Raw genomic sequence first — 24,469 nt, forward strand, 5'->3', positions numbered from 1 at the left:
AACCGGCGCTGCGTCTGGTGCCGGCAGTCATTTATAGAGGAGATGTCAAGTGGCAGCCATCAATAGCGCTGCAGTGAGGAAGAAAACATTCTGCTGCCACCTGCTGGTCACAGTAGGGTACTGCCCCATGAAGCTAAAGTAGGTGTTAAAGCTCAGTATCTCAGGTGTGGACGTGTTGTCCTCTGGTGTGGGCTTGGAGAGTGTGCTGGGCACTCTAAGAAAAGGTCAGGAAGCCATTAGTGTGAGTAAAAGAACAGTGCACCACACAGCCGTTTCAGAGCTGTGGGCTCATTTCGGGTAGAACAATCCCATCATGCCCTTGAACAAGGTGCTGTACTTTCACTTCACCAGAGTACAGTTATGTGAATGGGCCACAGAAAATTAAAATGGACATCCAGAGTCATATATAAAAAGTTTTTTTTAAAAAAGGTCATGAAACTTCTAAACATCAAAGTAAAATCCATTTTAAATATATTTACCAAGTTCAAAACAAAATGAGAATAGGGAAACTTTAGTTTTTTTGTTATTTAAAAGGAGGAAAATATACTTCAAACAAGAGAAATGAAAATAAATGCACTATTATATTAAAACAGAAAGTACCACCTACCACATTTAAACAATAATTGAGTAATGTTTTCAGAATAAGTCAAAGGGCCCTCCATCAGATAATTAAGGTGATTTATTGTATTCTTATCATTACATTACAGAAGCATTGATATAATGACAGCAAATAAAATCAGCACTCTGGAATCTGAGTGAGAGGATCAAAGTGTGCCAGTGGTGACGCAATAAAAAGTGTGAGAAGCAAGCCCCGCCTCCATCCATCCAATCAGGTGATCCTCTTCAGAGACACCAGCTTTCACTGCGTCTCCATCACCTAAAGCACAATGACAGACACTGTCAACAGCACTGCTGGGGTGGCAGTGTACTACAGTGAGTAAGGAACTGGTCTTGTAACCTAAAGGTTGCAGGTTCGATTCCTGGGTAGAACGTGGCTGTTATACTACTGAGCAAGGTACTTAAACTGCATTGCTTCAGTGTATGTCAAGCTGTATAAATGGATACAATGTAAATGTTATGTACAAAGTTGTGTAAGTCGCTCTGGATAAGAGCGTTTGCTAAATGCCTGTAATGTAATGTTGTCAACTTGGAAGGAATTGTGCTATGACAAAAATCATGACAGAGAGATCTGTGTGGACTTTACTAGTTCTCTTAACAATGTCGCCGCAAAGTGGCGAGATATAGCATTACACCCGCAGGGGTTGTGTATTCTCAAGAAAGAAATTCTGACAAACATGGAAGAAAGACTGGTATGAATCTCATACATTTTTGGCTGGACCGCAACAGCGGGGCCAGCCCTACAAACGCAAATGTCTGTGACTGAGTGACTGAGTGATGAAGTTGCACCATTGGTCGGCCGAGTTATGAAGTTACACCATTGGTTGGCCGGATCACGTGTGTTAGCTCCAGCCATATACTAGATTATGACCTGGTCTTGTTTTGTGTTGGACCAGTCATAAAAAAAATTATGTGCATGTGTATGTGCTTATAATGCCTGTGTGCATGTGCACACAATTGATGACAAGAGAAAAGTTTGTTTTGCACAAAATGAAAACTGTTTTTACCGTCACTGACTATTTATGTGAAGGAACTCACCGGTATCTGGTTTTCTGCTTCTGTTCCCCAAGGAAGAGCGAGCCATCGGCCTGGAGTATTTACATCTGTCTGTATAACAGAGCCACATCAGGGTCAGTACCACTCACACCTAAAGCTATACTGACCATACGCCACAGGGTCAGTACCACTCACACCTAAACATATACTGACCTTACCCCACAGGGTCTGTATCACTCACACCTAAAGCTATACTGACCATACACCACAGAGTCAGTACCACTCACACCTAAAGCTATACTGACCATACCCCACAGGGTCAGTACCACTCACACCTAGAGTTATACTGACCATACCCCACAGGGTCAGTACCACTCACACCTAGAGTTATACTGACCAGACCCCACAGAGTCAGTACCACTCACACCTAGAGTTATACTGACCATACCCCACAGGGTCAGTACCACTCACACCTAGAGTTATACTGACCAGACCACACAGAGTCAGTACCACTCACACCTAGAGTTATACTGACCATACCCCACAGAGTCAGTACCACTCACACCTAGAGTTATACTGACCATACCCCACAGGGTCAGTACCACTCACACCTAAAGTTATACTGACTATATCCCACCGCACAGGGTCAGTACCATTCACACCAATGGTTATACAGTCCGTAACCCACAGGGTCAGTTACGTTAACACCTACGGTTGAACTGAGCGTACCCCAGAGGGTCAGTACCACTCACACCTACGGTTACACTGACCGTACCCCACAGGATCACTACCGTTCACACCTACGGTTATACTGACCGTGGGACCCTTCTGGGTCTCCAACTCCAGCAGGATGCCGCCTGGACCGCAGCTCTTCTTTGCTCGAGCGTACCTCGCCCTCATCTCGATCTTCTCCCTGCAGTCTGGAGCACAGCGTCCACGTTTCACACCGAGTCAGAAACTCCCCAACCGAAAAACTCTAAAGTCTAAAGCCTTGCGCTGACATTACATTACAGGCATTTAGCAGACGTTCTTATCCAGTGCGTCTTGCGCAGCTTTTGCATAGCATTCACATTGCATCCATTTATTCAGCAGGATATATGCTGAGGCAATGCAGGTTAAGCATCTCGCTCGAGGGTACAACCCATTATACCACACGGCCGTCCATTTTGCCAACATTACACAGCTCACACCGGTGTGGCCGGTGTCCAGTCGTTTGCCGGCGGCGCGTCTGTGACAACGTTTTTCTGAGACGTTCTCGCGGTGACTTAGCGCCACACACATAAACTACGTAATGGACGACTACCATAACTACCGGTCGGTATTTTAAAAAAAACAACATTTACCGTCCGGACATTTACAGCCCTTATCTGTGTCCGGATTTTACGGCGACTTCTGTTTTCGCCGATTACTCAGACTCAATTAGCGAACTAGCGGTACGCCGCCGACACCGGGTCACTCAGACCGCCGTAAAGCGTTTTGCACGGCGACGCCAGGACAGCTTGCGCCTCCAGCTGTCGTCCGCGAGCGTCGCTTAAGAGCGCAAATGATCCCTCCGAACACGGAAAGCATAATTGAGAAAAATTAAAAAAAAAATTAGTTTGTTAAAAAAAATCTGGGATTGCGATCGCTGTTGGTATCAAAACCAGCGTACACAGCGATACCCCAGGACCAAGTCTGAGGACCATAGATGTAGCGACATGGCTCAGGAGGTAAGAGCGATTGTCTGGCAGTCGGAGGGTTGCTGGTTCAAACCCTGGCCTGGGAGTCTCGAAGTGTCCTTGAGCAAGACACCTAACCCCTAACTGCTCTGGCGAATGAGAGGCATCAATTGTAAAGCGCTTTGGATAAAAGCACTATATAAATGCAGTCCATTTAGCTGATTGGGTAAACTAGGTTAAGAGCAGTTATGGAGCTTCTTGGCATAAAACCCAGAAATGGATTTGGTCTTCCAGGAACAGGTTTCTTCACACAATATTACTACACATTATGACCTCAGGCTATTAAACTGTTTTTACTCAGGTGTGAAAATACCATATCCCCCTTCCCATCTCCACTACTTCTCCTCTATTTTAAACTTTTCAAAAAGTTTTTAAAATTTCATGTCCATGAAGGTTCCAGTAGCCAGGTCACAGGAATGAAAACAAATCAAATAAAATGTGCAAAAAGTAACTGACAAAGTAATTGTCAATAAAGCAGGTCTGAAAGGACCTGGGGTTTCCTCTGATTAAGAGGATTAATGGTCTCTACAAATAATGAGACTAGCTCTAAAAACCACCAGAGAGACCGATAGAGTTGGTATCTGGCATGCTGTGACCTCTATACGATCAGTAAATGAACTCAGCCTACAGAAAGCCGAAGAACACTTCAGGTTGCTCCCGAAAAACCAATCAATACTTCACCTCATTTTAGTTACAGAACGTACAGTGTCCGTAATTGGGTCTTGAAATCAATTTTCAATTTCTTCAGGTTAATAAGTCAGGCATTTAGATATTATACCTAGCCCAAAGGTCTGGCTGGATATACAGGCACATGCACAGTACACCCATACATGAACCGATTCTTATTTTGTCCGAATTACCCAGACCTCAGTTGCATTCAGGAAATAACAGCCAGACCACCAGTGAGCAAAAGCTGGACTCTAGAAGGGTGTAAATGTTGGTTGAGAGACTTTTTGACAAAAACGGACAGGGTTGACCCCAATATAGCTCAGATTTTACACGGATATAGCCTGGCTACATCCTAATTGGATAGAAAACCTTCAGTTTTCAGCAAAATGGCACCAGGTTTTTTTTTGAACACCTAGACGCCATTTCACGAACTTCTCACCCCAAAAACGCTCACTGGGACCGCACGCTAAAGAGCAGACTGACCTTCAGCGGTGAGGAAGGGGCCTCCCGCTGACACGCACACCAGCATGTCCCGCTGGACCTCGGCCCACGAGCGGAGCGGGCCCCCGTCGGCCCCGTAGAGGCACGCCGCCGGCTGGGACAGCCCGAGTCTGGAGCCGCTGTTACTCAGGAGCTGGAGCGTAACCAAGGAAACCGCATTAACCCCCCCCCCCACTCTTCAGGGGTGTCCAATCTCATCCACAAAGGGCCAATGTAGCAGCTGGTTTCTGTTTCTACAACACCTTATTCTACTAACTAATCATGGTCTTCAATAAAACCTTGATAAGTAGAATTAGGCCCTTTTCAGATAAGTTTGGACATCCCTGCCCTACATATTCCTGTACATGACGTAAATGTCATGACTTTGCTTGGACAACTCATAAATATCTTACACACTAACATTAGGTGTTATTCTTGTTTTGATGAGAAGCACCTCATGGACCTGGCTTGTAACTCACTCGCTCAGTCACTCACTCACGTTTAGCGGGCTGAAGATTCTCCACAAGGGGGAGCTATTAACACTGGTAGCTGAATGGTGCTTTGCATCAATGACACTGTGTGTCTTTGTTCTCTCAGTGCCGCTGAGTTTGCACAATGCCAGGAGCTCAGGGTGATGACAGGGCCCGGGGCATTCTGGGAGTTTACCTCTTCGATGCTCCGCCCCCAGACGTACGCCGCCCGCTTGGGGTCCCCGTTTCGGTACGCCAGCACCCGTTTGACGTCGGGCTGGTTGTAGAGATCCTGCAGGCCCCTGGACTGCCTGCTGGGGACGGGCGCGCGGTTCTTCACCCGCGACGCCTCCACCGCTGCGAGGTGCGTCTGTGCGATGCAGTCACGGTACGTTATAAAACAGCGCATTTATTTAGCGAACACTTATTCAGAGAGGCTTATGACGCAGGAGAATATAAATGCATTCATCTGATTTAACATGAGAAACAGTGCTAGACCTGGAGTGTACGGGCAACATCAACAAAGCTCCAAATGCAAGCTAACTTATGCTAACCTAGAACTATAATGTAGACTCTAAACACACAGAAATAACAGTAGAGTTTGTAGTAAGGCCTGCAGTGGCGTTAGCAGTAAGTGGAGTTAGTAGTGACCTATTCACCTGTGTCTTTTTACAGACTTACTGTGCCCTTGCACTATCATGATATATCACCATATATTGAAAATTATGGTACAATACATTGAATAATATACATAAATATACGTATACTGTATGTATTTGGCAGTCCAATACATGTCAATGTTTTCTCATTTTGTCTTAATTATACATCATTTTGGTCATATTTATACATATTCCAATGAGGCCAAAGCAAAAAGTATATTTTGAAGTATATCAGTATACATATACAATATATTTCTCAGTGCAAATTACAATATGTTGTATATTTCAAGAAACAGGTTATTTTTTACAAATAAGTCAGTGTTATGTTTTGATAACATTCATATGTGTGGTTAAATGCTGAAAATTATATCAGAATACCCATCCCCCATAGTCACAAAAATGGACAAATCAAGAATTCCAATATATTGCATCTCCGTATACTGAAAGATATTTTGTTGTGCAAGGGTGCATAACGTGTGTCGGTGTGTGTAATATATTTCATCTGTCTGTCTCCTCCTCACGAGAGGCAGCTAAGGGCCTAATGTCAGGTTAGGTTTGTCCTCCACAATGTGCAGCACCTCCATGTTCTGCAGGTCCTCCTTCAGCTCCAGCTCCTCCAGACTGGCCTGCGTCCAGCCCCCCTCCACCACCACGGGCTGGGCCGGGCTCAGGGTGGGCACCATCCTGGCCAGACTCTGCCCGGCGATCCGCCGCCCTATCACAGCGCAGAACCGGAGATGAGGTCACAGGTCAGATCCGTCAGGCTATGCAGCAGGATGAAGCTAATCCAGGCCTTAGCGAGAATGTATCCGTACGATCACAATTATGTGAAGAGAATTATGAGACCGGTGAACGAACAGAGAGCAAATGTTTAGGTTCCATTTCATAAAAAAAATTCAATGAATGTGGCAGTTGAAGATTTCAGTGTGTTTTATGATGAAAGATCAGAGAATGTATTGTGCTTTCCATTACTCTTAGGGAACTACACACACACACACAAAAGACTGTGTTGTCAAACACACCTGCTTGTTGTGCACATTGGTAATAGATAATTTTTTGTAATTTTTCCAGACACATTGTACTGGCCTGTAAAAATGGACTTGTGGTACTTTTTTATGGGTATTTCTGAGGTAGAGTGAGCTCCCTCCAGCCTGTGCTGACCTTGCAGGTGCCTCATCTTGTGTTTCTTCATCAGCAGCTCAGCCAGCAGTTTCTCCTTCTGCAGCCAGCTCCTCCACCGCTGCCCCTGTCTCCTCTGCACTACTGGAGAGCAAACAGACACTTAGCAGGGGCCGTCCAATCAGGCTTCAGACGGACTCCCATCCATTTCTGGGTCACGCAAGGACCGAGGAGACGAGGGTGGATAAAATTAGCAATTGGGATGAACCCAGAGTTCCTGTGAGGAAAGCAGGCGGAGAGAGTGTCCAATGGGCAACACAAATGAGTTCACAGGAGGGGCTGATGGGAAGTGGAGTTCGAAGCTGGCATAAATGTTCACCGTGGTCTTTTGCTCTGGACTACACATTGAATTCCAGACTGAATTCCCTGCAGAACCTTTTAATGCTGTTTTATTTTATTTAAACAAAATGCTCTCTCTACCCAGTGCTGTCTCCCAGCAACCTCGGCCTGACCTACTGTAATAACTCCGTGGGGAGTGATTTAATTACGCTCTAATTGATAGCCATGTTTGCACAAGGTTACACCGAATGAGCATCACCTGCCAAGTCTGCACCCGGCGACACAAATTTAATTAGCACAGGGCCCTTTACAGGGCAAGCATTAAATTGCTCATTAACAGGCCTGTGCTGGGGCCTCTCAGGGAGCAGGGAGTCTGCATCCAGTCCACACATGGGCAGAGAGAACCAGGCACTGAGACTGCAGGGGAGGACTGAGACCTGAGGACAGAGACCTGAGGCCTGCTCATTGATTCATGGGTGGAGCAGAGGCAGGAGTGTGTTTTTAACGGGGGTGTAGGCCAGGAGTACTCACATCTGGCCCTCAAAGTCCGTAGTAATGCTGGTCTTTCCATCCAATCAGGACTGATTTAAACCCCAGGTGAGTTAAATCTCTGGCCAATCCGTGGCATTAATTCATCACTTAACTACCGGGTAGAAAAGAGAATCGAGTGTTGAGGGTCAGATTTGAGCAGCCCTGGTGTACATGTTTTCGGGCAGTGAAAGGACGCATTTGTGTGTTTTACGGTGCTATGTGGGTGGTGTAAGAGTGGATGTGTTTTATGGTGGTGTTAGAGTTGGTGTATGTTTTCTGGGTGCTGTAAGGTTGAGTGTGTGTGTGTTTTATAGTTGGTGTAAGAGTTGGTGTGAGTGTTTTATAGGTGGTGTAAGGGTGGATGTTCGTGTTTCATGGTGGTGTAAGAGTTGGTGTATGTTTTATTGGTGGGTTTGGGTGTGTGTGCGTGTGTATGATTTATGGGTGAAGTCAGGGTGAGCGAGTGCATTTTCGGACAGTGTAGGGCGGGTGTGTGTTACCCTCCACAGGAATGAAGGGCTCCCCACAGGACACCCAGACGTCGACGGGGCTCCTCAGGATGAGCGCCTGCAGGTCCTCGTCCACGGCGTCCAGGTCCTCCGCGGTCACCTGGGGGAGGGGCTCGTAACCCGGGCGACCTGGAGGGGGCGGGGGGTTTAAGGGTTACGGAGGAAAAGCTCTTCCTTTTGGGATTCCTTTTCACCGGACTGGTCTCACCTCTCGAGTCTGCGTCTGGGGCGTGCAGGGGGTCTGTGTGTGGCGGGTCTGCGTGCGGGGGTTCTGCGGGCTGCGCAGTCGGGTCGGCGGGCTGCGCAGCCGTGTCTGCGGCTGCGCAGTGCTCCTGCAGGCACTCGTTGATGGCCCAGGCTTTGAGCTGCGGGACGGAGAGGATCTGCGTCCCGTCTGCGGTGTAGAGGCGCGAGGCGGCCCGGGACAGCTGCAGTTTGAGGGTACACTGAGACAGCATCTACGGGACACACACACACACACACATACACACACACACACACACACACATAGACACACACACAGACACACACACACACATACGTACACACACACAGACACACCAACAGACACACACACACACACACAGACACACCAACAGACACACACACACATAGACAGACACACATACACACACACACACACACAGAAAACAGACACAAACACACGCACACACACACACAGAAAACAGACACACACACAGGTCAACACAACAGACAAGTGAATGCAGACCCTGAAATGTACAAAAAATGACGACCGGTTCAAAAAGACCAAACAAATGAGACCGATCACATAGTATCTGCCTCCTTGAGTCAGGTATACAGATAGAGGTACATATCATTTCAGGTAGGTGTTTGTGATTGCAATTGTTGGTTTTTTTTGTTGTAAATTTGGAAAAATACACATGCATCCATCTTGACAGATCGATTGTGAGATCTACAAAGATAAAATCCTGCAGGAAAACACGCAGGCCAGATTTGTCTATTTTCTTGTTCTCAGTCCTTTCCTCCATTTTGATGGAGAGCCAGAGAAATATCTGCCAGTGCTGCATTTGTAGACCCCCCCCCCCATGAGAGTTTTGAGCATCTCCGCCAGTCACGGGGGAGGGGGGGGGCCCTCTGGCTCCCCTGCGGTTCGGAGGGGCCCCTGGGGCGTCTCACCAGGGGTACTGTCGCCGCGGTGATCAGCTGGCCCCCCCTCAGCCCCCACCCGTTCCTGTGGGCCAGGATCCTGGCGGCCGGCTGCGCGCGGGCGGGGGCGGAGCCGGGGCCGGGGGCCGGGGGGGCGGTCCCGCGGGGGCGCGTCTCGGCCCTCAAAGACTCCAGGCGCTCCTCCAGGCCGCGCAGGACGCCCTCCGCTGCAGACGCGTCGCCCAGGTCCGTCTGCAACACGGGAGAACAGCAGCTGGAACCTTCCGGAACATCCGAACCCCGTGAGGACTGACGCACGCACACACACACACACACACACACAGCCACGGTCCTCAGAGTTCACACACTGTGCCTTCAGGGCCTCCATCTCCTCTAAAGGGGACTTCTGGCTGGCATCCATTTCTTTATATCTTCTGACTTCTGTTTGTCTGTGTAATTTAAGCACTTGTGTAACAGATGTGCATTTATTTGTCGTATGAATATTATCAGGAATATTATTTTAATAATTCAATATTCTAATATTTGAATATATTTGACACTTTCATAAAATATGACATATTTTAACATTTTTAAAGAAGTATTTTAATACTATTTAACATGTGGGAGCCTGGATGCTGATCTCTAGGGTGACATTTGAAAATTGATGATTTCAATAATATGAAGGCCTTTAGCCTAACTAAAACAAACTTCATGTCCTGGCCAATCTGTGTCAAACAATGTACACCCTTGTTCAAGCCAATCAAATGCATGCATTATATTATACCCCTGACTGCTTCCTAGCATCTATGATGGAGCCATAACTGCCCTGCTGAAAATGCAAGCTAAGACCATATGGGATTCTAAGCTGGTTTAAAATGGTTAGCTGTAGTTTTGACACTTCTAGCTGGTCAAAGCTGGTCTGTGGCTGGTCACAGCTGGACTCTAGTTGGTCACAGCTGGTTAAGCTGGTAGAGTAAGCTGGCGGTCAAACTGGTAGACTAGCTAACTGTATAGTCGGGTCAGCTGGTGAGAAGTCGGTTGACCAACTAAGTGTCGAAGACACGGCATAAACCCGCTTGACCAGCTCAGGCCGGTTTAAGCTGGAATTCTCAGCGGGGCGAGGGAGACAGCAGTGGTAGCAGCGGCTCATATGAGCTGGTCACATGCTCACCTTGCAGACGGTGAGGATCTTAAATGGCCCGTGGGGGTTGAGGGCAGTGTCCCGCCGCACGGTGGAGCAGCGGAAGACGGAGTCGGTGGGGAGCTCCTGTAGGACGTGCTTTCCCCTCAGGATTTTGGCGCAGGTGGAGCACACCTCCACTTTCCTCGTCCCACCCGAGCTGAGCAGGAAGTAGCCCTGTCCCAAAAGGGTTCGAGTGAGAACCATCTTTACTCTTACATTACATCACAGGCATTTAGCAGACGTTCTTATCCAGAGCGACTTACACAACTTTTACATAGCATCAATTTATACAGCTGGATATGTACTGAAGCAATTCAAGTTAAGTACCTTGCTCAAGGGTACAAGAACAGTGTCCAACCCAGGAATCGAATCTGTGACCTTTGATTCCTCAGTGACCATTACAGTAGGTCCTGTGGCCGCAGTGGTTTCTGTTCCGGTCAATTGTTTAACATGCATATGGAAAAAATAGTGTTTCCCTGGTTACATTGAACAAGAGGTGGTTTGGCTCCAAAGCTGCTGCTGCTACTACGATCAATAATGACAACTACATGGCGTGAGCAGGGGGATCTCTAGACCAGGCACTCATCCTGAGGATCCCCATAATTACGATGGTGATGATGAAGAAGAAGAAGAATATGAAAAAGTTGATGAAGAACATGACAAAGAAGATGAAGATGATGATGAAGAAGATGAAGAAGAAAGAAGAGTTGAAAGGTAAGACGATGATGATGATGAAGAAAGAGATGAAGGAGGTGATGAAGAAGATGAAGATGATCTGGATGCGCAGACCTGCTGGTGCAGCGGTTCTGGGGTCACGCAGGCGGTGCACAGACAGGCTCTGAGGGCCGCGGTCACCGCCTGGTCCAGCTCCGAGGTGAAGAAGGCGCTCAACACCGGGACCTCCGGCAGCCAGCCCCACCTCTGATTGGCTGCTCCATGGCTGTATGGCTTGTGCTTCTGCAGACCATCCAAATGAAGCCATGTCAGTCCCTTCAGAGCAGGGGTGTCTTATCCAAAGAGAGTGTGACTGCTGGTTTTATATGTGTTCCTGCTCTTAAGTGCTTCATTTAAGTCTTTGATTGGCTGCACACCTTCTCAAAGCCTTAAAGGGGCAGTTCACCCAAAAAATTAAGTTTCATTTACACTTGGAGTGCTATCGATCCATCCACATAGTTTTACTGAGATTTGAATAGTTTTGTAGGTAGATGAACCTCAATGGTGCCAACATTTTTGGCGCTGAAAGTGCCAACAATTTACATTTGAAAAACTCAACAGCAACATCTCTTTCCAAATATGATTACACGGTTACTCACAAACATTCCCTGAACTTGTTGTGCATAGTTACATTGAAAACAAGTTTCTGTTGAAGCAGGTCAACTGCACGCAAAGCACGCCAGTTTTCTGGTGCAGTGTCAACATTGGTTTAACAGATTTAAATCAGTCCCTGATTGGAGGAGAAGAATGAAAACCAGCAGTACTGCTTGGCCCGAGGGTCAGATCTGAGGATCCCTGCTGTAAGTCTATGGGAGCCATGGGCTGCTGGGATTTGTCCTAACAGGAAGCCGTTGGGTGAGAGTTTATCCAGCACAAGTGGGGCTAATGTCAGGGGACAATCACCTGGAGTATGACAGGGCAGCCAGGAATGGGGATGGGAGCGCCGGTGTGTCCGGGGGTGATTTTTGACATGGACACTGCGAGCACCAGGCCAGGGTTAGCCAGCAGACGAAGAGTCCTACAGAAGACAAACAGGAGCAGAAATATGAGGACTCAGACTTTAGGCTGAAAAAAAGCCCCTTCGCTGTTTAAGGGTTCTTATGTCAGGCTAGCAGTGTGTGGTGTCCTTGTGACAATTTTCTGTAAAAAGCATGACACAAATGAAGTTAACTTGACTTGGTTTTTATTTGGTGGTCGGTCGTAAAGTTGTAAGGCTAGCAGTGTGCGGTGGTCTGGGTCATAATGCTCTCAGGCTAGCAGTATATGATGGTCTGGGTCGTAACGCTTTAAGGCTAGTAGTGTGGGGTGTTCTGGGTTGTAATGCTGTAAGGCTAGCAGTGTGGGGTGGTCTGGGTTGTAATGCTGTAAGGCTAGCAGTGTGGGGTGTTCTGGGTTGTAATGCTGTAAGGCTAGCAGTGTGGGGTGTTCTGGGTTGTAATGCTGTAAGGCTAGCAGTGTGGGGTGTTCTGGGTTGTAATGCTGTAAGGCTAGCAGTGTGGGGTGTTCTGGGTTGTAATGCTGTAAGGCTAGCAGTGTGGGGTGTTCTGGGTTGTAATGCTGTAAGGCTAGCAGTGTGGGGTGTTCTGGGTTGTAACGCTGTAAGGCTAGCAGTGTGGGGTGGTCTGGGTTGTAACGCTGTAAGGCTAGCAGTGTGGGGTGGTCTGGGTTGTAACGCTGTAAGGCTAGCAGTGTGTGACGGTCTGGGCCATCATGGCATCCTCTTACTGGTCCTCGTCTCTCAGTATCCAGCGCTGGTTGGTGTCGTCTGGGTTTCGGGTCAGCAGTTGTAGAGCCATCCCGGCCCGCGCCCCCTCCGTTGACCTCACCCCCAGGGCCAGCTCGGGACTCTGGCAGCTCACAATCTGCCCCTCCCTGAACTCAAACTGCTGAAGCTGGGCTTGTGTGACCCTCCTCTGCCTCTGCACCAGCCTGCACACGAGAGAGTCACACCTGCGTCTTAGCAACCGTCCACCAATGGCATGTAAGAGGGAGAATATGGGGGGTGGAGATTGCATGCAGAGCTGAAAATTGGCCCAATTAATCAGGTAGGCTCCTCTCTAGTCCCCAGACCCAAAACTTGGGAACTACTGCCTAGAGATTCTTGTGTGGCTGACTGATTTGGGCCAATCAAAGGGCTTTTCATTCCATTGAAGCACTTTGATTGGTCCAAACTGTTTGAAGATCAAGGAAGCTGAATCAATCCCTTAGCCTTCTTTCTGTTGTACCATGTGTGGTCCATATTTAGTAAATGGGCTTGATCCTGGACCTGAGACTGATTATGGCGTCCATGTTGATGCACCGCTGTGATGGTGTTAAAGGGGAAGGCCTCATTCTCCATGTGAGAAGCAGATGTGGAAAATCAGGTTTAAAAAGTAAAAGTCCTCCCCAGTATTTTGTTCCAATCACCTGGATTTGCTCATTAGCATAACTCTTCAGCCAGCAGGTAAAACTAATTAGTGGAATCGACTGGCTGAGTTGGGAGAAAGAAACACATCGCAGGACTCCAGCTTTCTGACCCCTGGACTTTCCACCTCTGTTGAGAAGCCTAACCTGTGCTTGTACACTTACATTTTGGTGGAGCTCTCCTCTTTATCGTTCTGAATGCCGCCGTCTTCAGAAAGTTCCAAATTCTGTTGCCATGGGTATCTGAAAGGCTGGTGCTTCTCGTCCAACTTGCGGTGGGCTCTAGAATGAGAGTCCTCTCTGTGGAAAGAAACAAAGTAATCACCACAAAGGAAGATAAAAACACCACCGTTGAGCGTTCATATACTTTGGCATTGTGGCTCTGTGTAAGACCTGTTCTAGTGCATGAACCCACTGTATCTGTTAAGGCACTGCTAGTCATAGATGGCCACATGGTATCGTTATGGCCCTTCTGTAGGAGGCCATAGTCTGGTATCTGTTAAGTCACTGTTCTAGTGCCCGACTTCACTAATGCTCTTCTGGCTGAATGGAAGCAAATCCCTGCAGCAGTGCTCTAACATCTATTATAAAGCCTTCCCAGAAGAGTGGAGGGTGTCATAACAGTAAAGGGTGGACCAACTCCATGTTAATGCCCGTAATTTTGGATGAGATGTTGGATGTCAGGTGTCCACATACCTTTGGTCATGTAATGTATGTTCTCAGCACTTTTTACACCGTGCAGGAATAACACTACTGAGTAATCTTCTACAGAATTTTATGAGAAAATATTGGAATGGATCTTTCACCATTCCTGTATGTAAAATCTTTCAATATCCTTCACATCCTTCAGTCAGGGTACTGTTTCTTCCAGGTCATGTGCAGGGTGTGCTGGTGTACGCTCACTTCAGCATGTTGAGGAGATCTTCATCGGTGTTCTCATTGGTGTCCTGACTGGTTGGCTCCTGATTGGACGATTCCTTACTCGTTTCCCCTGGCGATACGCAGCATTCTGACACGGTGAGTTGGGCCCCGTCCGTCAGCTCGCCCACAGCCTCGAGAACCAGATCTGGGCGGGGAATAGACAGAGAACAAACGCACAGGCTTAAAATGGACAAACACAACAAGGTCCAAGCTGAACCACCTTATGGAGCTCTAACATTGCAACAACAGATTTTTTATTAAATAAAAATTTCAGAGACAAGCTCAACTTTGTTAAAAGTTTTACTGAGATGCATTTTGCTTGACGAATTACATGACAAAGAAATCTTAGCATTCACAATTAGCAATAAAATCCTTACTTTATGATTATGATTATTATTAATAATGCCTTCTGGTGTATGTGCCTTTTTCAGAAAGGCAAGAGTAAACATTAATTTAAAAAAAATGTTTTTAAAAGGAGAGTGGACAATCCACCCTCCTTTTGTATTTTTCACTTTATTCAGATGGGGGAAAGCAGACAGTGTTACAGACAGAAATGCTCTATGACACAGGGGGGTTTGTACATGTGTTAAGAGTCAGCTGACCTGTTCGCTGCACCCAAAGCAACACAGTCTCGCCAGTATTAAATAAATTCAATGAAAGCCAGCATTTTATTTTTGCTTGTGTGTGGCGGCATCTCTTTCTTGTCAGCGCTATGCTGATGCTGAGAGATCACAGGCATGGGGAGAGGGCGTCGGCCGGGACGCACCCTGGTGGTGGCGCGTGGCGCAGTAGTGTCGCACCAGAGCCGCGTCCTGTTCCAGGCCGCTCAGCAGGACACGCCTCTTCCTGTCGGCCTGGCGGAGCCGGGGGTCCGCCCACTGCTCCCCGCATGACGCGTATACCTGGGGGGGGTACAGGGGAGAGGGTGAGTCTACTGTTCCCCATATGATACGTATACCTGGGGGGGGTACAGGGGGAGGGGTGAGTCTACTGTCCATTACCACCGGGGGGGGTACAGGGGAGGTGGTCTACAGTCCCGATAGTATACCTGGGGGGGTACAGGGGAGAGGGTGAGTCTACTGTTCCCCATATGACGCGTATACCTGGAGGGGGTACAGGGTGGAGGGGTGAGTCTACTGTTCCCCATATGACACGTATACCTGGGGGGAGGGTACAGGGGAGAGGGGTGAGTCTACTGTTCCCCATATGACACGTATACCTGGGGGGGTACAGGGTGGAGGGGTGAGTCTACTGTTCCCCATATGACACGTATACCTGGGGGGTACAGGGAGAAGGGTGAGTCTACTGTTCCCCATATGACATGTATACCTGGGGGAGGGGTACAGGGTGAGGTCAGTCTACTGTTCCCCATATGACGCGTATACCTGGGGGGGGGACAGGGTGAGGGTGAGTCTACTGTTCCCCATATGACACGTATACCTGGGGGGAGGGGTACAGGGTGAGTCTACTGTTCCCCATATGACACGTATACCTGGGGGGAGGGGTACAGGGTGAGTCTACTGTTCCTATGATATTACCTGGGAAGTACAGGTTGAGTCTACTGTTCCCCATATGATACGTATACCTGGGGGGAGGGGTACAGGGTGGAGGGATGAGTCTACTGTTCCCCGTATGACGTGTATACCTGGGGGTACATGTCTGCTGCATGTCATACAGCAAAAGAGGTAAATGTCTCCTGAGGGAGATGATTATTAATCAGTCATTATGTCAGTTTAGAATAATGGCAGACCATCTCCATTCTCTAATATATGCCTTGTAAAAGCAGTCCAGTTCAGAGCAATAAACCGGCCCACTCTTCCAAATACACAATGACAAATGACAACAGGCTGCTCTGCTCTTCTGCAGAACAGGAAGTGTCCGTCGCTGCGCGGCGTAACCTCGATAAGGCGAGAGACATTTTCTCACGTCTTCAGAGGCCTACTCATATTTTTTTTTTAACCAATCATATCGGCTCTGTCAGAGCAGGCCTAAGGCAGTTTAAACAGGAGCTATGAGTCACGGGGGAGATGGCTCAGTAGCACCAGGACGCGCGTGCGAAAACCGCCGCGCTTCTGAGGGCTGCCCTTTGAGGACCCGCGCAACACCTCGGCCGTCACCTGACGATTGTTGCTACAGGAAGTGCCGTGCCCAGACGCCAAAGTGAGACTGTGCCTTGAGCTCTGCTGAAGTCTGACTGTGCGGGTTCTGAGACTAGGCCCAATGTGACATTTTTGTCAAAAATGTACAGTTTACAATTTCGTTTATTCGGCAGACATTTTTAGCCAAAGCAACTTAAAAAGTGCATTTAATATGGGAACAAGCTGCTATAGAGCTAGATAGGCAAAGTTACAATCATAAGACCCACTGTCAACATGCATGCCTCAATAGCAAGAGAAAAAGAGATATGGGTTATTTAGTTTGTTTTATTAAATATAAACATTGAGGCGTAGTCTGAAGAGGTGGGCTTTTAGATATTCGCAGAGTAGAGCCAGTGAATCATGATTTCGTGACTGACTGGGGAACGTTGTTCCACCGGAGGGGGAAGAGGGCTGGAGCTCAAAGGGGGCGGCCAGCGTGAAAGAGGCTGCTGAATGGAGAGCTCTGATTGGAGGGCGTGGCGTAACCGTCGTCTGAAGACAGGAAGGGGCGGTGCCACTCGCGGCTCGGCGCGCTACCGTACCTTTCAAATCGAGTGTGCGCAGCCACTGGAAGCCCACGTTTGAAAGTGGTGCGGTCGGTTCGATTGGTTGACCGTCGATCGCTAGTGGTTAGCGGTTAGCGGTTTTTGTCTGGAAGCGATGCTTACCAGCTGGTCCCTCTGCAGGCCGGTGAGGAGGGAGACTTCCTGGCCGTCTTGGTCGAACAGCCGTCGAGCCGCGCGGGGCAGGCCCAGGGCCCCTGTGCACCTGAGAGACAGCGAATGTGTTAGCCTCCTATGATTGGGTCACCAGGTTCAGAACCTGCCAAAACTGGAAGCTTATGAGGGGAAGGGGAGCTGACAGGACCAATGGCATACCAGGAGGTGGGGTGTGTGGAGGGGCTGTCCAGGAGGTGGTTGAAAGGAAATTTCATTCCAAACTAACAGTCAATTTTTTCAGGATCAGGTGGAAATATAGATTTGGATTTAAATTTAAAAGAACATTTTTGGCACCACTCACACTACCTGGCCTTGCTATCTACCACACTATGTCGGTACAGGATGACTTGGCCAATTTGTTTCCTGCCTTCTTTTTCTTTTTTTTGACCAAGGCAAAGCTGTACAGGTCTGGCCCTGCTTTTGGAGCAGAAAGAACGATTCGACCCCACAGACCGAGTGGCCATTTCCCTCAGAGAAGCTGCTCCCAGTCCCCACAGTAACGACCTGGAGAAATATGGCGGCTGTGCGGGAACTGCAATGCTGTTTAATGGAACATAAAAGAGGTCCTCTGAGCAACTGCTGCCCTCGTCACAGACTAATTAATATCTAAAAAAAAAAAAAACACGGGTGGAAGGAACAAAATAACAGCAGCGAAGGCAGACAAAGTGAGAAATTAAAGAGCCATAACAGGAGTATTAATAACGGGGTGGAAGTACGCAAGGTGACGTCTTAATAACTGCAATAAAGCAGGACCCTATTTAAGACTACGGGAGGCGAAACTGCAGTGCGCAGGGCTGTTTTGAAAAGGACGCCGTTAAACAGCGTGTAGCATAATTGGGACTGTGCTAAAGCAGTCCACTGGTGTTACATTACATTACATTACATTACAGGCATTTAGCAGACGCTCTTATCCAGAGCGACTTACACAACTTTTTACATAGCATTTTTACATTGTATCCATTTATACAGCTGGATATATACTGAAGCAATGCAGGTTAAGCACCTTGCTTAAGGGTACAACGGCAGTGTCCTACCCGGGAATCGAACCTGCGACCTTTTGGTTACAAGTCTAGTTCCTTACCCACTGTGCCACACTCCGTCCTCCGATAATCCGGTTAACGCAGCCTTACCTCTCGAGAAACTGCTGGAACTGCAGCTTGTGGATTTTTGTGGCGCGGTCGTCGTCCTGTGCCGTGTTCCCCCGGTCCGTCTCCGCTCTGGGACCGCGGGGGCGGGGTTGTGACTTCCTCCTGAGACCGCACGACGACAGGCGGCATATTTTTACAAACAACGAACATCACCGGTCATTGTTTGGGTTTGCTGTCTGTTACACGCACACACACACACACACACACATGCCCTTGTACACACGCACGCAAACACACACACGCACACACACGCCCATGTACACACGCACACAAACACACACCCACGCACACGCCCATGTACACACACACACACACACGCCCATGTACACATGCACACAAACACACACCACGTCCGCCCATATACACACGCAAACACACAAACACAGATACACACGCGCGCGCACCTACACGCACACACACGCCCATGTACACACGCACACAAACACACGCACACATTTTGTTTGTGTTTCCGAGTTTCGTTATCGAGCGCACAATAAAGCCTTGGCGCGTCTAAAAACGACGGATTTGTGTGGTTTGCGGGGAGAAGGACCTGGAGAACCTGTTACAGTGACTTAAACAGAGAGGCCTTTCGCAGAGCAGCTAAGGCGGGTGCACGCGTTTACGAAAAGTGACACGTCCGATTTTCGATCGATTCAGAAAGTAAAGTAAGTTAGCAGCTGTAGCGCGGCAGGGCGCCCAGCTCTCTCCTCGATCTTCCGTTAAGCAGTCTGTCTGAGGCTAGCCTTCCCCCAAAATGACCCCGCGGTGCGAACGCGCTGATCGGCCAGCCAGTCCCCCCGAGCCGGTGGTGCGGCGGGACGTAAACGGCGGCTCCGCGCCCGCTCATCTGCGAGCCGCGAGCGGGCGGGGCTCTGTGTGCGCTGGGCCCGGCGCGGGCCCCGGCACATTGAGTTAATTACAGAAGTACAAATGAAATGTATGCATCAAAAATTCCAATTTCAGGCTTGACTTTACCTGGGAGATTAATTCTGCGCGTGTGCGTGTGTGTGCGTGCGGAGGGGGTTAGCTTTTTTTTTTTTTACCCCCGATAGATCAATGGATGATACGGACATTCGCAACTCATCGCTCCAACGCACAGAATGCTGGCCTGATGAAGGAAACCTGCTGAAATGACTTAATTTAAATGAGAGAGATCGGAATTTTCCCTGGGATAAAGGTTTATGCGTGTGTGTGTGTGTGTGGAGGGGGGCAGGTGGCACTAATGAGCAAGCTCTATGGATGCTATATTGAATACTTCACACGCTACTTCTAACTCACTCGCACGGTTCGCCTCAATCAAGTTTATTAACCGCCAACTTTGTGTGAAGTTCATCCCGACAGTGTGCGCGAATAGCGCGGTGTGAATATATGTGCAGACGCACGCTACATTAGCTTTGTTCCTCCAGTCACAAGCCTGCACCCAGGAGCTCAACCATTCAGTGTAGATGGTGAGCGTCCAGAGCGTGCTGATGCACACCGTGACCGCTACGGCAGCAATGTGTGATGCTTACTCCCGTTTGGCGGGTGTGCTGAGAACCAGCAGAAAAAAGTTCTAATATTTCTCTTCCTTTGACATAACACGCAATAAGTGTCTTGGATGAGAAAAACATGCTGCAGTGAAATTGTTTTCAAAAATATTATAGATTTTACTTTTACAAATGTAGTGTAGGTTTCAGCATAGCATATGGTTCTTGAGATTCAGACCAGAGACTCATGTCCACTACAGGGGACAAAAATTCATTTCTGGGCCTTTAAGGTGGGTAACCAGAAGCAGTGAGCGACGTCTTTAACAATCGGTGCCACGTTGTACACAATCGCCCTATCAACAGCAGAACAGCTGTGACGTTCAGTACAGAACCATCGCATTTTTTAAATGGCTTTTTCCAAGCCTTCAACGCAGGCCAAATTCTCACCACATTTTGAAAATGCCGTTGCTGCTGGATGATTGGCTCTCAATGTGTTTAAGTGTCGTGTGATTGGCTCTCAATGTGTTTAAGTGTCATGTGATTGGCTCTTGTTGTGTTTAGATGTCATGTAATTGGTTCTCACTGTGTTTAGATATCATGTGATTGGCTCTCGCTGTGTTTAGATGTCATGTGAATGGCTCTTGCTGTGTCTAGGTGCCAAATGATTGGCTCTCACCGTGTTCAGATGTCAGGTGATTGGCTCTCGCTGTGTCTAGGTGCCATGTGATTGGCTCTCGCTGTGTTTAGACGTCAGGTGATTGGCTCTCGCTGTGTTTAGACGTCAGGGGATTGGCTCTCACCGTGTTTTGAGCATGTTGGCGGTGTCGGGCGCGGTCACGGTCACGGCCTGGGCGCTCCCGCCCTGCTGCCCGTTCCTCAGCACCCGCAGTCGCATGGGCACACGGTCCAGGGGCCTCCTGCTCGCGTCAGTCAAAGGCGGGGCACAAGCAACCAGCGCGCCCTCTAGAGGCCAGGCCAGGTCCTGCGGTCAAGGGAAATTAATGCAACTTAGATTGCGACACTTCGTTTCTTCTCTTTTTAAAAAACGTTTAAAACGCTTTTTAAATCCATTTTAAATCCCTTTTATCCATTATCCCCCAGTTTTTACGCATACGCGTATGCCAGACTGGACTACGGCCTTCCCCTTATTTTCAATAAGTATTCGAAATGCATTCATTTATCGCTTACACTAATATTTCATCATGTTAAAGTGGATTTGTTGTTTATTGGAGTGTGTGCAATTGATGTAAATTAATTATAAATGTCAAAATGGAACTCTTCTTTTGAATGCAAATATTATAGTGTTATTTATTTTTCTTTTTTATACTCCTGGAAAAAAAAATACTGAAAACAATTCTGAAGAGCTGGGTGGACACCATTGTCGAGTTAAAATCACTTTTTCATTTCCTATTAATCAAACTTTCTAAGTGTGACCTGTGAATTTGCAAAGGGCCAGTTCTCAGCCAATTTTAATCTTTTAATTCGTTTTAATTGTGAAGCTGTCTGTGAGAGGTGCTATATGAAATGAAAGTTACTTACTTAATTACTTCTCACATAATGGGCATTTGACCAATGCTGTGAAATTTCAAAATGGTTGATTTTTTTATTCAAAATTTTACTTGTGGAGTCTCACATTCCTTCTCTGGTTTTCTGTGTTCCTTTTTACGCAAAATGTTTTCAAAATGAATAATTAAGTCCACAAAATCACATTTCATTTTCAAAGCCACAGTAAAATATAGTACTTAACATAATGATATGTAAAATTGCATTCAAAGGCTTGAGACTAATGGCATTTACTGTATATTTTTGTGAAAGATGAAACGTGCCACTGGCAGCATTGCTATTCTGAGCGTCCCCTCAAAGACAACACGCTAACGCCCGACTGCACAGCCATCATCTGCGACATGATTAGATTGCGACGACTCCAGAAGATTTCCTGGATCAATGAAACGGTTTATTGGACGACTCCGTTAAATTTAGCACCTGCTTCGAGCCGAGAAACGCTTCGGGGACGAGCTGTAGGACATCTTCATTAATTCGCCGCATCTTGTAAACACCGCCATCGTGATGCGAACAGAAGAACGATTCTCCTCATTAGGCCGACCGCGGTCCCGCGTCTCGTCTGTTCGGCGGCGTTGGAAGGACGCAGTCGCGTAAATAAACCGGATCCGTTGTGACAGACGCGGTACGCTCTGCGTATGTGTTTGCATTGGCTGCACGTGTACTTAACCCTTTGAAGACTAGGTTTTTTAGAATGTTTATTTTTCCCCGAATTATAATCCAGTGTTCTAGAACTCAGTCGCTTTCTATTACCAGTAGTGAATGTGACATCAGCATTAGAATGTTCAGTTGAGAACATTCTAATCACATATCTGTGACCTCACACCTTCATCTCACCTGGCCAGTACAGTACTGCAGCTTTAACAACATTAATGCTTCATTCAGCAGCTGAAGCACACAGTGATCTTTCTCCTCTCTGAAGGCAGAAGATGGCCGTGCTCAGCTAGTATTTGGATGGTATCTCTATGCTATGCATTGAGGTGTGTCAATCAATCACTCTGCCACCAGTGCAGCTCTTATGGAACTTACAGACGTTGCAGAACTGAGTCTCCACTGAAAGACAGAAGGAAAGCACCGTGGTCGTTTTCCGTATAATTATCAGGAATAAAAATGACCATCAGTATTTCAAGTAAATAATTAAAATATCAGAGCCCCTAAGCATATTGTAAGTAGCCTATATGGCTGGCAGCCCATGGTGATGGCTTCAGTTGCATTTTACATAATTATAGAAAATGAAATATGATGCCCATTTAAAGGTAAAGCAGTGAAGTGACTGGGTAACCCAGTGGGAGGGTTTAGGGTGCGTTCAGGGTGTGGTCACCTGGTTGAGTTCCCCATCCGGCAGTGTGGGCCACATGTAGGTCAGCTTGTTCCACAGCGGGTTCTCCACCTTGGAGTGTTTCCACTGACCGCACCTCCCCACCCCCTCCTGCCTGATAGCCCACCTGTTAAAGAAGGAGCAGGAGTTTAACAGACACAGCCATCACTAAGTGAGTCACTGAGTGGGTCACAGCCATCATTGAGCGAGTCACAGCCATCATTGTGTGAGTCAGAGTGATTCACAGCCATCACTGTGTGAGTCACTGAGTGAGTCACAGCCATCACTGTGTGAGTCACTGAGTGAGTCACAGCCATCATTGAGTGAGTCACAGCCATTACTGAGTGAGTCACAGCCATCACTGAGTGGGTCACACGCATCATTGAGTGAGTCACTGAGTGAGTCACAGCCATCAGTGAGTGACTCACTTCACACAGTGACGCTCAAAGAGTAAGACAACAGAGGGCAAAAAACCGCTCTCTGCGGGTTAAGCTTCTTAGCCTGATAGCACTGCGAGCCACACCCAATAAGTGATGTCAGGTGTTTTGACTCAGCTGTCAATGGGAAAATGCCTGCTTTGGCATCACTGCTTTAGGTGTGGCCAACTGTGCAAACTACAAAGTAAAATGTTCTGTTTTATTTCTAATATTATCGCTGTGTGCATCTGCAACTTTCTTGTCTTTTCCGTCCTTCCATTCTGGGTGAATGTACGCTATCCAAATTTATTCAATATTTTTGTGCTACTCATTGGATGACTTGTATTTTTGAGAGCACAGTGGCTCTTATTTAAGAAAGCAGTTAAAACTGACATACTAAAATCGCCGTGGCAAGTACACTTTTCAGACTGAACACCGGTCGGTGGCGCGCGTGCGATTTCCTCGGTGCTGAAACCCCCCACAGCAGTGCGTCGATGTTGGGGTCACGTGAGGCGGAGAAGGTGCGCAGATGGGGACCCCGGGGCTCACGTGGTGCAGAGCAGGGGTCACCAAACATCCAGTCCTGGAGAGCCGCAGCGTCTGCAGCTAAAGCTTCCTTTCAATAAGCAGCCAGTTCAGGCTTTGTGAACAAGGTGTGCGTACTATTTAGGATATCCTAGACTTAAATTTCTCAAGTGCGTTGTAACATATCAAAAACCAGCAGGCCCTGCGGCCCTCTAGGGCTGGAGCTTGACGCCCCTGCCACAGAGTGAGAGACTGCTGAAGACAGGGCAGGAGGTGTGCTCACTCTGAGGCATGCTTTCCGTCTGCTGGCCAATTAGAGACGAGGAGAGAATTACAGACTCAAGAGTGAATGTGTTGCAGATGCTCGTGTTTTCCACCAGGTGGCGACAGCGTTCCACAGAAAGCACGCCTCCCTGTCTTCCGTGGTCAGTCCAGCCACCACCCCTGCACACACACACACACACACACACACACACACACACACCCCTGCCTCTCTTTTCTGACAGAAGAAAGACACTTCCCAGTAGCATCTCTGTCCTCTTTTCCGGAAGCGTCCGTGAGACCCAGTCACGCCGAGAGGCTCGCAGCTGAGTTTGCGGGTCTCAGTCAAAGTGCCAGGGGAATTTTCCTGATCCGTGACCACCCCAAAACCATCGAGCCATTCCACCCTGCCCCAGAGCTCTGGGAACAGAGTCCTATGCACCGGGACAGTATTCAGTATT

At 47.9% G+C, this 24,469-nt stretch overlaps 1 protein-coding gene across 2 annotated transcripts in view; it reads right to left on the reverse strand.

Annotated features, from left to right (window-relative positions):
- Positions 1-661: 661 nt before the first annotated feature.
- LOC135241520 (doublecortin domain-containing protein 1-like) overlaps positions 662-24,469 on the reverse strand; it is a 130,693-nt gene continuing 106,885 nt past the window's right edge. The window contains exons 20-40 of one of the 2 annotated variants that reach the window (XM_064312000.1): positions 22,810-22,933; positions 20,729-20,910; positions 18,445-18,564; positions 17,264-17,363; positions 15,224-15,359; positions 14,440-14,602; positions 13,702-13,836; positions 12,859-13,062; positions 12,037-12,151; positions 11,209-11,376; positions 10,408-10,593; positions 9,267-9,488; positions 8,317-8,566; positions 8,100-8,237; positions 6,772-6,873; positions 6,189-6,325; positions 5,148-5,321; positions 4,485-4,635; positions 2,419-2,534; positions 1,657-1,725; positions 662-877 (exon numbers count right to left, since the gene is read on the reverse strand). In XM_064312000.1, the coding sequence (XP_064168070.1) occupies positions 860-877; positions 1,657-1,725; positions 2,419-2,534; positions 4,485-4,635; positions 5,148-5,321; positions 6,189-6,325; positions 6,772-6,873; positions 8,100-8,237; positions 8,317-8,566; positions 9,267-9,488; positions 10,408-10,593; positions 11,209-11,376; positions 12,037-12,151; positions 12,859-13,062; positions 13,702-13,836; positions 14,440-14,602; positions 15,224-15,359; positions 17,264-17,363; positions 18,445-18,564; positions 20,729-20,910; positions 22,810-22,933 (3,010 nt within the window). In that variant the 3' untranslated portion in view covers positions 662-859. The remainder of the gene's footprint in view (positions 878-1,656; positions 1,726-2,418; positions 2,535-4,484; positions 4,636-5,147; positions 5,322-6,188; positions 6,326-6,771; positions 6,874-8,099; positions 8,238-8,316; positions 8,567-9,266; positions 9,489-10,407; positions 10,594-11,208; positions 11,377-12,036; positions 12,152-12,858; positions 13,063-13,701; positions 13,837-14,439; positions 14,603-15,223; positions 15,360-17,263; positions 17,364-18,444; positions 18,565-20,728; positions 20,911-22,809; positions 22,934-24,469) is intronic. The other variant, XM_064312001.1, reaches the window with a different exon arrangement.

This window comes from Anguilla rostrata, chromosome 16, assembly GCF_018555375.3.
Source record: "Anguilla rostrata isolate EN2019 chromosome 16, ASM1855537v3, whole genome shotgun sequence".
Taxonomy (NCBI): domain Eukaryota; kingdom Metazoa; phylum Chordata; class Actinopteri; order Anguilliformes; family Anguillidae; genus Anguilla; species Anguilla rostrata.